The sequence below is a fragment of the Archocentrus centrarchus genome, chromosome 15 (genome assembly GCF_007364275.1).
Source record: "Archocentrus centrarchus isolate MPI-CPG fArcCen1 chromosome 15, fArcCen1, whole genome shotgun sequence".
NCBI classification, from domain to species: Eukaryota; Metazoa; Chordata; class Actinopteri; order Cichliformes; family Cichlidae; genus Archocentrus; species Archocentrus centrarchus.
Genome location: NC_044360.1, coordinates 12,580,652 through 12,594,766, shown reverse-complemented (window position 1 = coordinate 12,594,766; position 14,115 = coordinate 12,580,652). Strand labels below are relative to the sequence as shown.

The 14,115-nt window shown below is 40.6% G+C and overlaps 1 protein-coding gene across 1 annotated transcript in view; it reads right to left on the bottom strand.

The window, feature by feature from the left end:
* bicc1a (BicC family RNA binding protein 1a) overlaps positions 1 to 14,115 on the bottom strand; it is a 63,832-nt gene that overhangs the window by 17,210 nt on the left and 32,507 nt on the right. Inside the window, exons 4-8 of the mRNA XM_030747360.1 lie at positions 10,999 to 11,078; positions 9,785 to 9,943; positions 8,522 to 8,575; positions 3,782 to 3,964; positions 304 to 555 (exon numbers count right to left, since the gene is read on the bottom strand). Coding sequence (XP_030603220.1) covers positions 304 to 555; positions 3,782 to 3,964; positions 8,522 to 8,575; positions 9,785 to 9,943; positions 10,999 to 11,078 — 728 coding nt within the window. The remainder of the gene's footprint in view (positions 1 to 303; positions 556 to 3,781; positions 3,965 to 8,521; positions 8,576 to 9,784; positions 9,944 to 10,998; positions 11,079 to 14,115) is intronic.

Below are 14,115 nucleotides of genomic sequence, written 5' to 3'. Positions count from 1 at the left end.
GCTCAAGTAGAGCCAAGCAAATCTCTCCCAAGGCTATTCAAAACCCCCAAGGCAATTGTGGTTTACTTCCTAACTCGCATCTTAAAACCCACGCATCATTCACACATGCCATGATGATATTGATGAAACAGTGGCATCCATTCTAGCTACCACACAGTATGTGGAATCTGTACATGGAAGGAATATAATGCAAATGCCATCTCCTAACCGCAAAAACAACGTTGGGAGAAACCAGCTTAGCAGTTTAACATTATTCCTTTTAGTCACTGGATGTCAAATTAAATACACACTGAGGATAAATACCATGAGGTACTGTCGTGCCAAGCACACAGATTCAATGGTGCCCTGAATGTAGACTGTGGATTTCTTCTGGGGGCTGTTGGGATCAGGGAAGTGGATCTGGGCGCCCGTCCTCTGGGTGATGTGCTTGATGTTGCTGCCGTTGCGGCCCTTCATGAAGAGGTGGTGCTGTGGTGCGATGTCCAGGTGGGTGGTCACTGAGATAGTACTGGCCAAGCTACCGGCCAGGTGCTCCAATAACAAAGCTGTACCTCTCTAAACAGGGATGACAAAAGAAAAAATATATATATACATTTTAACAAGAGTAAAGCTATATACGCTGCACATATAAGCTTTAGCTGTCAGACAAATGGCCTCATTGGTATACAGAGGAGTTTCATGGTTGACTCAATGACTGCAAGGTGCCCAGACCCTGTAGCTTCAAAACAAGCCCAAATCATCACCCCTCCACCACAGTGCTTGACAGTTGGTATAAGGTGTCCGCGCTGATATGCTGCGTTTTTACCAAATGTGGTGCTGTGCATTTTAGTCAAACATCTCCACTTTGGAGATCACACATCTCATCTGTCCAAAAGGACATTCTTCCACAAGTCTTGTTGTTTGTTCAGATAAAACTCTGCAAACCTAAGCTGTGCTGCCATGTTTTCTTTAAACAGAAAAGCCTTTCTCCTGGCAAGCCTCCCAAATAAGCCATACTTGTTCAGTCTTTTTCTAATTGGACTGTCATGAACTTTAACATTTAACACGCTAACCGAGGCATGTAGTCTGAGATGTAGCTCTTGGGTATTTTGCAATTTCTCTGAGCATTGCACAGGACAAAGTTCTGTGAACATGACTGCAACTGTTGAGGCAACTGAAAGGCAGCCAAATGTTCCCTGTTGTATGCTGCCATGCAAGATATCCATCTGATCGTTCTTTGAGATTTTGCTCTTTTGATGGCTTTCATCTTAGTCTTTCTATGAATGGCCCCCCTTGCTACTTGAGACCTCCTGAATTTGCACCCAAAAATGCTGTCTAGACTTTCCTTTATAATCAATTTAGCCTGCATACCTCTCATGCAGGTATGAAAGGTATGAACACGAACACGAACACACACACACACACACACACACACACACACACACACACACACACACACACACACACACACACACACACACACACACACACACACACACACACACACACACGCGCACAAAAAAAACTTGCTGCTGGTATCATTGGGATATCTGTGTTTAAAGTAATATGGCATTTAATGTGTTGCATTTCCCCTACAAATTAAGGGCATGGTAGAGTCACGAGATAAAAGTCAGTCAGAAACAACAACTATAATTATGTAAAGTGATTGCCAGGTTATATTAATTCTTCAGCAATGTACAGACAGTGTGTTGTCATCCACAGTCTCAAAGAGCAAATTTGAACCATATGGCTAAAATCAGCCTGCAGTTAATGTGTTGATGTCAAACAGATATGTTTGTCAAGATTAGCGTTTGCATTTCGAATGGGTTTTGGTGCCATTAGCTTAGCTATAAAAACATTTTGTGGTCAGTGCGGTCATAAAAACAAAATATAAAAAACATATTTTTTACATTTTTTCATTATTATTTATGTCTATCACAGCAAGTTTTCAAACTGATTGTTTTGTTCAGCCATTAATTCATAATACATATACTTAGAGAAGCTGCTGATCCTCACACGAAGACCTGGAACCAGTAAACATTTGACTGTGATCCTGGATAAATATAAAAATAGATGCAAATCCATACGTCAATTTAACTGTTCAGCAGCAATAATGAATAATGCATCTCATTTTTGATGCATACTAATTATAAGGCATAATGCATGTAAAATGATATTTTGAATGACATTTTGAATAGAGTAAAGCAATTTGCAGGGGTTTTTTTTATATGAATATCAAACAGTGCTAAACAGTATTAAATCAAATAAAGATGTGATAAATTGTTACACAGTCTTAAAGAATGTAAGTAGAAGAAAGCTAAAACAATATTCAATTTTGAGCAGTATCCAGGACAGATTAGAAATTAACTGGTTAACACAGCAGTAGAACAGTGCTGCTGAAATTCTCAGAGAAAACACCAGTCTTTTCCATATAACCAATGAAAATTATTGCATTTTTTTTTTTTTTTTTTACTGCTCTGGGCAGCTTAACAGTCTAATTTTTTTGCTGTCTCTGCAAGCCATCACTTGGCCTTGTAAAGTATGTCGTTTCCCCTCTGCTACAGGAATCCACACATTGTGGCCAACATAAGACAACAATCCACAGTGGTTTTGGCAATTCTCAAAGGTGCTCTAAGGGTCTCACACCACCACACAACATAGCACACATATTCGATCCTCCAGCCTTCATCTGGCATGCTTCCCAGTCCTGACTGACCCCTCAGACCTACCAAAAACTCAGATTTGAAGGGGCAATGCTTTTGCATATGAACACATTTGCTGTACATAGAACATAACATAAGTATGCAAATCCACATAGAAGTGCACTGGCATTGATGAGCAAATAGAGATGCACATATGCAAAACTTAACTGTTGGCAAACTAAAATGAGCTCCAGTCGGTAAAATATGAACTAGTGGATATGATTTGTTTGGCAGAGATTTATGAGAAGCCTCCCTGGCACTATTCACAGCCAGATGCCTGTTGAGGAAATACATCTGTGTATGTTTATACATATGAAACATGCAGTATGATTACGAACATACACAAGCAGCAGAAAAGAAACAGCAAGAAACTCCAAGACTTATTTAAAGTTACCGTGAGTGGGACAGCATCTCCCTTGCAGGAGCGAGCTGAACCAGCAGCCGTCCAGTTTGAGTGACCAAACATCACTCAGCACTCTCTTGCCCCCATGGTGCACAATGTAATGAAGCGGTTTATATGAGAAAAGTGAGGCATGCTGACAATGTTGGTGGGCCCTAATGTGTGGCTCAGGAAACTTTTTTTTTTGGCGTGCGGCTCAGCACATAAATGAGTCGGGATTCGCTAAAATATCCCGGTGCTGAAATTACTGAGAAGAATTGCAGAGGTCAAAGTTCAAGTATCTTTAAGCGGACACACAATGGGTGTTTGGCCTTTACATAATTTTTCCACAACTTAAAAAGGAGATTAAAGACAGAGTTAAAGAGTTTAAATTATTAATACAGTTGGTGCATTATTAGGAAATGCTTAAAATGGACTAATGAGTCATTTCTAAAGCACACCAGCCAAATATTCACTGGCTTCATCCATCCATTCACTTTCTTCCACTTCCTGGCTGTAAAATTTAAGCATTTGGTTTAAAGCATTTCTTAGGTTTGTGAATTTAGTGTGTTTGTCGCCTCGGTCTCTGGAAAATTATATTGTGCATTTTGTTCCACAACTTTCTTACTAATAAGTAACAAAAGGCCCTGACCTTCCCTTTCTGGAAATTCTCCAACATCACTGACCATTTGTGACCTCTAAACTGTGACATCCTTCTTACCTTGACGGCATTGGCGTTATTCTGTGAGCCGCGAACAACACCTGTGGCTCTATAAAGGCGTGTCGGGGGCTTGAAGGAGACTGTTAGGTTGTAGGTCTGTGAGATGTGTTGCACAGTGGGGGAGCTGGGGTCAGACTGCATGATGGCAGGGAGCTCGAAAGACAGAACAAGAGGTAGCAGCTCCTGTAACAAAGGGACAGGACAAGGAGGACAGAAGAGGGGAATGTATTAGCAGTAAGCAAAAACCATTGTCCCTCTATGAACATGTGGTCATGGAAGCTGAAATGCTGCAGAGTTTTACAGCTCATCATTAAGCTGCTATGGCTGCTGCAAGGGAAAAAAAAAAGTTAAATAAGATGCGTGGAACCAGATTTTGTCCCTCCCCCAATAAAGTTATGACAGACAGCACAGCAGCCTGCGTCAAAACATGCTGTCAATCACACTGATTAAGACCAATGACACCAAGTACAAACACTTATAGGAAAAAAAAAAAAAAAAATCAAGCAGGGTCTGCAAAATGTGATTTCTTCACATTTTGCAGACTTATGTGAATTGACACACAGCCACAACAACCCTTCACTTAACAGAAGGTGGCAACACTTGCTATGCAAATCTGTGAGGTTAAATAAATAAATCCAGGGAAGGTAGTTAAAATGAGGCTAAGAGCACCAGCAGCAAAATAGATGACTTTGTTAGCAAAAAAAAAAAAAAAAAAAAAAAAATTAAATAACTACAGGGTCAAAAAAAATAAATAAATAAATAAACCCCAAAAAACAAAACTGCATTTTATCATTATGGCTACACAAAAACTTCCAACTATGGTTTAGAATTTAAAACATTAGTGGTCCATGGCCTGCTCACTCTCATACATTAATTCTCATACATCAAGTCACTGAATAAAACCACAGGACCAGCAACAGATATCAGTTCCTGTCATTTGTGTCACAGCCTTCATTCAAAGAAAACGATGCTGGCAAGAAGGCTTCACTTTATGCATACATATGCTCACGTATGCATGAGAGAGTAATCACACAGGCACACACCCATACATAGACAAACTGAAGGGAATACACACATACGCACTCATAAAGACAATGAATCCACACACAGAGTTATCCAAACACTGACTCTTGGGCAGAGCGCCACTATGGTTTTGGCTGCCAGTGAAGGGCAAGCAGCATGAATTGCTCTGACCAAAGAAATGCATCCCTGATCAGTCCCATATGCGCTTGGCCTTACATTTATATCACGTTTCAGCACTCGCTCTCTGAGGGCTTGAGAAATTTAGGTCAGCACTGAGGGAAATGCAAGGGAGGACAAGGAGACCAGCAGGAGTTGAGAGTTGAATGAAGAATAGTCTGATTTTCATGGTAGAGCTGAGTTCAGCTTTTTTCAAAAGGTCTACCTGGCAAATATGGACTTCACATGTATTCAATCAGAAAGTGTTGTTCAAAGGGCCTCACTTCTCCCGACATAGGGGTGAAGGATGAAGAAAAATGAAAATATCTTTGTGGTAAAGCAACTGGGCAGACCTTTCACCACCTACCTGCCAGCTCCATCTCCAAAAACTGCTTTAGATCACCCAAGAGTCCATTACTGTACTACAACAACTGACTTATTACAGACTCAAGCAGATCAAGCAGACCCTGTAGGTCCACTGTAAGTGTGCCTGAATGGTTAAGCAACATGAGTCTCCCTTAGCTGCACTGCTAATGCAGGAACAACCCAGCCACTTCTGGTTTTAGAAGGGACTGGGGAGGATGTGGCCTATTGCCCACCCAGAAGATAGTACACTGACAAGCTAATAACCATGACTGTAGGAGGTCAAGAAACTGAAGTAAACTCTCCAACCTCATGCATTACGCTGTGGAATACTTTGATTTCAACACAACTAAAAAAAAAAAAAAAAGTCCCCTCTCACTTCTCTTTGAATAAAGATTTGAAAGAATTGTTTAATACATGTTTTTCCTCCCACCAATTTCTTACATTACAGATTATAGACTGGGCATGCACTGGATGTTTAAATTGAGCCCAGAGAAGTGCCGCAGCCTGTCTTGTAACAATTAACGTCCAAGAAATTAGACAAGCTATGGCACTTAGTGGGCTTTAGAAAAGTTGGAGGACACTTTCCGCTTACATTTAAATGGAGTCAGGGTGATGGATTATCTGCTGACTTCACATTGAATGTAAAAAAACAAAAAAAAAGATCAGTCTTCTCATCTAAGGGTGCTTACACACTGGACGTGTTTTTTAAAAAAAAATAAATATGGATCCAACCTTAATGTGGAAGGGAGACCAAGAGTTTATTAAAACATGAAGAATATAAAAAGTCTAATCGAAAAAACTAATTAAAATGTAAACACTTCCAGATACTTTCAGAGGGGATGAGAGACTAGATATGACAAGGTGACAAGACAACAGAGGAAAAATTCCACCTGAAGATAAAGAAACTGCAGTAGCAGTATACGCAATATAAAAAAATGTCAACAAAATGAATCTATTCATTGATTTTTGTCCATTCAAACAGTGACAAATGGCTTCTAATGGCTCACCTGGGTCTTTACATAAATCTAATTTATGGTGAAACGCAATCTGAGTAGGTGATAACAGGATGTAGGCACACCACATAAACATCTTTGTTGTGCTCACGTTTTCAGCGTGAAACCAATATTGACCAGATGACAATCATACAATGTTCAGACTTTCAGTTGTGTAAACCCCAGCCGTTAGAGTGCAAAGGTGTATTCACACTAGGTGATCTGTACTCAAGCACATCTGAACCCCAAAGTCCAGTTTGCTTGACTAGTGTGACTGCACTGTGCCATGGCGCGATTAAGTGAACCGTTCCCAGGTCTGCTTTAAGAGGTAGGCACATGTAATGTGATTGTTAATCATGCCTGAGCACAGAACCATGACACTTCCTCATCGACAGCTGCCTTTAATTAAACACTTAACTCAGGGGTCGGCAACCCGCGGCTCCGGAGCCACATGCGGCTCATTCAGGCTTAATCTGCGTCTCTGTGCGGCTCACGGAAGTAAATTACAAGTATCCAATTGAAGTGCATTTTATTTTTGTCAGTTCGGTTTTTGTTGTAGTTTTAAATTGGAACATTATTGTGATCTTGAAATATTAAAATAAAATAATTTGATTTATTTATTTATTGTAGTTTCTCAATATATGCGTCATTCGTGGTAGCCGCTACCGGCTTCCACTAGTATTTGTGGCTCTCACTGTTTTGTTTTCCGTGGAAACCAGGTTCAAATGGCTCTTTCCGTATTACAGGTTGCCGACCCCTGGCTTAACTTATAATAATACTGTTGACAACATAAAATATATTTTGCTATTCCAGAACTAGGTAAGAGAGTGAGGTCTCCACTAAAAGACACCAAGCTGATGGAGAGGAGAGGAAACTCTTATTATTAAGCCCACTTGTCCACTGACTGTATCTTCTCTTGAGGACAGAAAAATCTTTGTGGTTCTCCGCAGCTTATAAAACTTCTTTGTACAACACCGGTATGGTTAGGCTTGATTATTCTTTTCCCCTTACCCATAGAAAAGAAAGCAGATGATTTGGGATTTGATTTGTTGCTTGTGAAAACACACAGTAAGCACGGAGAGGTATGGGTACATGCATGCATGCAGACATTTGCCAATACACACTGGAACAACAACAAGCATGACCTTCACACACTCACTCTGTCTCTCAAAAGCACACATCGCCGTGTTAGTTTTGGTCAGTTCATAGCAGAGGAACGTGTTTACTGTAGACAACTGCTGTGGTGTTGAAATACAGTAAAAGTATGAAGATGAAGTAGGTCACACGAGCAGAGAGGTCCTTTGGTCTCAGAGCTGAAGCTGGAGGTTGGGCTTCCAGTCAGAATGAAACAGAAGATGGAAAAAATGTTAGAAAATGGGTTTGAGATAGGCTTGCCAAGGGAGTGATGCTCATGCTTTTATTTTACAATTGTTCTAAGGAAGTGGTCTGGGAATAAGTCAGGAATGGTGCTTGTGGCTTAGATGAAGTTTTGAAACTGTGCCTGTGCCGCATATTTACCTACTGTAAGCCTGGAACTCTTCCACTGCAGGATTAAGTAGGTGGCTTGACTGTCCTGGGTTTGATGGTTTCTTTAATGTTTGTTCTTCCTTGTTTTTGCCTCATCTTTTTTACCAGTGTTTGAAGTGAATATTGACCAGTGCTTGAAATACCCATTCCTGGTATGTACTGTTTCAGACAACAAGTTGGAATAAGTTGACCTGAGGAACAGCAGTGGCCACTGGCAGACAGAAAGAAAATGGCACAGGCAGAGATAACAAGCGTATTTCTTTAAATTTGTAGGGTTTCATCAAACACTTGTAATCCTTTCAACTGCTGTTACTCATTACAGCTGAGCAGAATTCTTCATTCTCACCATTTTTTTGTGTTGTGAGACATCAACATTTCACAACTGACAGATCAATCCTACCACGAAGTGGTATCGATTAGGTAGCCTTGTTATTTCCTATTTAAAAAGTCCAATCTGTCTGAGCTCTGCACTAGAAAATAAAACAAACCTATTCTTAAAGAAACTGGTCAGCGCTGAAATTAGTGGCAACTTTCAGGGATTTAAACAGAGCACAGTTGCTCCGCTCCACGAAGGTTAAAAGTGCAAACTTAACAGTCTGCAGGGAATGTGCGTTTGATACTCAAAATTATGGGTGGAGTATCCCTCAAAGACAAACATGGCTGAATTCCAACTTACCCTTATTTTTACTCGAGCCGCCTCCACCCCTCCTGGCTGCCCTGCGATGGACACCTGTTCACAATAAAACGTAAATGATGTAAAAATCAGTCAGCCAGTTCTTCTGCAATCCAAGATAAATAAAAGGCTTAGGTACTCTGCATATAGTTGCATGTAATTGTGACATCTTTGCAGGCAATGTTTTGAACCATGTCATGCTTCTGCTTGACGTAATGTCGTCATTAATTAATTGTTAATGTGAAAAACAGCCCCACAAATTTAAGTAATTTTTTTAGCATAAGCACCAAGAATTGGTCAGATTAGATTAATTTCTATACTAATGAAAAAGGTGATAAATTGTCTCATTAGCTCTTTCCTTTCTGATCCTACTTCCTCCATATAAAAACAACTGCTCAGCACTATATAAAGACCTAAAGCACAGTGCTCCTCCTCCAGGACAAATATAAACCTGTTTAGATGCTGCTGTCAAAAAATATATATTGTTAAGGCCCATATTAGCAAATACTTGCCTTGCTTATGTGTGATTCAACAATACTCTGAATCTCATCAGCTCCATTGAGAATTAAAAGTAGCCCTGCCATTGAATTCCACAGTAATGTACTGTGTATTTGCTCATCAATGGTGCTGCATTGTCAATACACATGCCACCTCAAAAGGTTCTACTGCAGACTGAAAGCTTTTGAAACGAGAGAACAGAGATAGCTTAAAAGGGCCTAAAAGGAGTGTGTTGCTGCTTATCAGCCTATACTTGCATCATCAGATCAAGACTGGAGGGGATTGAGCAATCCACAAGATACAGAGTTCTGAGAAGAGCAGCTTAATCATCTGCATTTGCAGTATTTGCAAACTGCACTAGCAAAGTCCACAGAGTTATCTTGAGGGTGAGAGGAGTAGACCTTTAAAAATAAGGAGCTTGTCAGTACTTTCATACACAGGTACACTCTCCTCAACTCTTCTGACTATACTTTAATGGTAATTACAGCAGAATCCTAGTGCTCTTCTAGTGAGTCCAGCCAAAACATGCCGGCTTCCTCTGAGCTGGCCAATGAAAACAGCGAGTGAACCACCTCTCTGCAACCTGTGCAGACTGAGACGCTGTGACAGCTAGTAAATGGATTGGAGGGCTGCATGCATGGATCAAAGGGCCATTTAGAACCTGAAACCCAAGAAAATCTGTTTTTCAGGGATGATGGTAGGAAACACTCTGGGCAGCAGAATGCAGTGCAGTGATCCAAGACATTAAAGAAAAATGCAGGCTCAAACCTGGTTGCTTTTCTCTGCCTGGTTGTTCCTGTTAGAGTCTGGGAAATGGATGTGACATCCTGTCTCCTCCATCACCCTCTTGATGTTGTTGCCTCCTTTGCCAATAACATGCGAATGCTCTGTGTGGGAAACGTCCATCTTCAGAGTCACCCTGTTACTCTGATGAGAAGAGAGATCGATTGGGATTGAAATGATGATTTACAACACCAGTGAGTGGAGAAAGGTACAGAAAATTGTACCTGAACTTAAAAAACACAAAAACCCCCCAAACAAAACAAAAAAACCCCACAAAAACAACTGCATTTACAGCATCAAAGATACTCCTAGTAAACACACTCATCTGAGCTATGGGTAATGCAGCCATCTGGTACATACTGTGGCGTCTACAGTGTCCCTGAGGTATGACAATATGTTCGATATAAAAACATGCTTATAGACCTCTCTTTTTAACCATTTTCCTAGATCAAAAAACATGTATTTTATTTTTTTATGATGTTTTAACTGCATTTATTTATTACTAGTCAGCTCAGGACATTTTAATATTTGAAGGTAAATGCCTTACAATATTAAGACACAAATCAAAACAGTCCAAGATTCCCATGCTCTTAATTGTAAATCCTGGTTCACTGAAAGGCCTGTTCAACATCTGTCCCCTTTACTCCATCTAACCAGTCACAAAGCCATTATTTTACATTTTTCCTCTCTTTAAACACATTCAGATGCTGCCATCATTTCTAAAAGAATCAAAGCAACAAAATATGCTGCATATTAAAAAATGAATAAAGTGAATAAAAATTGTGAAATAACTCAGTTGTGCCTGCCAGGAAAAAAAAAAAAAGGGCCTTTTCGTGACAAAACCATATGAAATGCTATAAACAAAACCAATTATGTGTGATGTTCTTATGTGTGTTGCTGTGCAAAGTGCATGAGTGACTTCCTGCCCCTAGGGTGTGCTAGAGTGTAGTCACCCAGTTATGTGAATTCATGTGCTGCCATGGCAATGATGTGCACACACTGCTAACCAAGACAAACTTGGGATGTAAGTGCTGGGATTGATTAGTGACAAGTTGATTGCTGTGTGCAAACTGTCACTTGGTCACTGGGAGAATAATAGATGAGTGAGAAACACCTTCAGCAGGAAAAAAAAGACAGGGAGAGAACTGCACTGACACAAAGGATGTCTTTTGTCACAGTGATAAAGTTGTTTATTTTACCTTTGTATCGAGGACGGACATTATTCTGTCTTTGGCTTCCCTTACGTTCTCCCTCTTCCCACACACTTTGATGTGTGGATCTGTCAGGGACAGAAGAGAAGGGCACCCATTAAAAACGAGGGAGACAGCATGTGTTTAATGAATGTAGAAGTATGGCATGTGCATGCGTGACTTGGTGCTGATAAAGAGCAGAGACAGAATGAGACAAGTTAAATCCAAATATGACACAAGAGTCTCCACTGATCAAGAAATTACAGTGCATCGGACAAAAGCTGTATGACAGTAATTGCTGCTTTTATATCTGCCGAGTCTCATTTATGTTGGCAAGCAAACAATATATGTTGATAGGGAAGAGGTGCACCTCTGGAATTATATTCAGGCAATCTACACAAATTTTGTAAATAATTGTGCAGAAGTAGCCTAAATAGAAGACAGACACGCTCACCTTGTTTTCTGAACCTCATTTTGCCATTCTTTTTCACTTTGTTGCACACAATTCACTGTATGTGTTGTTTATTAGCCGTCCCTCCTAGAACCAGTGCTGTTTACTCAAATTTAACCAGTGACAAACACTACTTTGAAAGATTCAAAATTTCTGCGTAAATACACTCAGCACTCACAGAAGATCGTGCAAGTAACATCCTAATGAATAAACTGTGCCTCCTCAACTTTTCAATACAAACACTGCATAGCTAAACCTTTCACATCTAATGCTCGTGTCTGTGTAGCACTGGGTAAGAATACATCTGGCTCTGCTGCTTGCAGGACCCCTGGAGAAAGCAAATGCAAAAAACACACAAATTTGTGTGTGTGTAGTACATGCACACGCATGTACTACACAGCAATGGTCCATCGCCCCCGTGTTAACTGTACTGAGCAGCAGGAAGTCCACAAAGCCCCTTCCTGGAACAGTCCTACCCATGCACACACAAACACACAGCATCTCAGATGTACAGTATAGCCCTCAGACAGGACTCACTGAATCTGATTTATTGTTACAAAGTCACCAGGACCTTAGAGAAACTTTCAAGGAGCTTAGGAGTGAAAAAAAAAAATCCTGCATGGGTCAGAAATGAGAAGCCTACAAAAAAAAAAAAAAAAAAATTGTCAGGGTAGTTTCTAATTTGTATTTACAAAGAAAGCAAATGTTATTTTAATATTCATCTACAAACAAGCACTGAGCTTGTTAGATAGTGCCAAATGGGTCGGGCAACCTCAAGACTCCAAAAGATGCATCATAGGAGGGAGGAACAACAGCTCACAGACTGTTTGAGGGTTAAGAATGAACAAAAACAAGCTTAAGTCTGAGACAGGAAAATAAAACAAAAGAGCACAAAGAGTGGTCAGAGATCTATCATAACCTCAGCACCGTTCCAGGGAATTTTCCCATCGTTCGGCTGCTGTGAACAATAGGAATCACTCAACTTCCTCCTGTAGCCATTAGAGGGAGTCTGGTTCTTCCAGTGTCCCACTCCAACCTGCACAGCACATCTGGCAAACATTAGCCAGCCTAAATGAGTGTTGCAGTCGTGATGCAGAACACCCCCGCATTTTTGAAGTGGAGTATGCTCTGTGCCCCCCCCCCCCCTTTTTTTTTGATGATTGATTGTTGAGTAAAAAATGAACATCTTAAGGCCTAATATGGCACGCACAACACCTATAAAAACAAACAAAAACAAGACTAGACCTGCAGCTGCAAAAAAGCAAGTGTTTTGAGTCACACGGATTTTACAGAGTTCCACTTGACACAGAAGAAACCTTTTGACTCGGAGCAGTCTACTGGCAAAGCTGAAGCATTTTTCCAGTGAAGGACTACATTAGAAAATACCACACAAATGAAGGGAATTAAGTCCTGCTGGCTTGGCATTTCTCATTCAAAACATCTGCGGAAACAGTGAAACGCAACTGGCAACTCGGAGTAATATTAAAATGATTATCCATTAAAAAAAAGCAAAAAAAAAAAAAGCACTTTTTGAGATAGCTGAAAAACAAGCACTGACCACTAATTGCTGCAATCAATTGCTGCACAGCCGTGTCTTGTGTATGAGTGATATGGGTCCTCATTATGATAAAATGCAGGCCGAGTGGTGATGATGGCTCGTCCCAGAGGCTACCAACTGGCCTTATCACACCTAAGCAGGTGGCAGAGGTAGCTGGCTGCAGGTGACGAATGAAACAGCGTAGCTGGTATTTTGATGACGTGGGGCCTGGTAGACGGAGAGGTTACAAACATACAGATCCCCTCGTATCTGCTGCTATCCCACTGAGTGTAACCAACTCCAGACTGCACATGAAAATTCCAGGAAAACAAGGCAAACTAATGCTATTAAAGGTTACGATTTTAGATAAAAACAACTGAAAATAACATGTCATCCACGGTCAAGGGCAGAGCAGGTAAATTTTGTGTTGAATCCATTGTGTTCAGTAGAAAGTGGATAAACATTTTTTTTTACTGGAATGGGTTCTGTGAAGATTTAATCACCAACTGATATTCAGTATAATTTAAGCCAGTTGAAGCTGTGGAAGTGAAATGAACTCTATTTAGCCATCTTGCCCCTTCCTTCTTCTCTCATCTCCAGGATCTCGTTGTTTAAAGCCGACGGTTGTTTAAAGCCGACGGTCAGTTTCATGTCGTCCCCCCCCCCCAAAAAAAAGATAACCAAGATATTCAAGTGATTATCTAACATTCTTCCTCTCTGCTACTCTCGGTTTACGCAACACTAGGGGAAAATCTGACAGGCTACATGTGCCAGAAATTTAAATATTTTTTTGCACAGATCATCATTCCCAGGTGGCGTCTAGGGCAGGGTTTCTGAATGAATAAATTCTTGGGGTGAATGGATGGTTGTGTGCGAATGAATTGCGTAGAATCACAGTTGATTAAGCAGCCAGAGGGAAAAGCATTTAATATTCTAATGCATTTCCATCAACTTTTATCTGTAAAGAATGATTGAGGAAGTTACATAATGTCACTGGATTGCACATCTGGCTTGAAGATGCACATTGTTTTCCTCAGGAAAAGTGCCAAAGTGGGCACTGCTACACCAGCTCCTTGCCTTCCCTCTCCTAAATCCTGGCCTCACTCCCTCCCGGAAGAGCTTTAAATAACCGTGATAA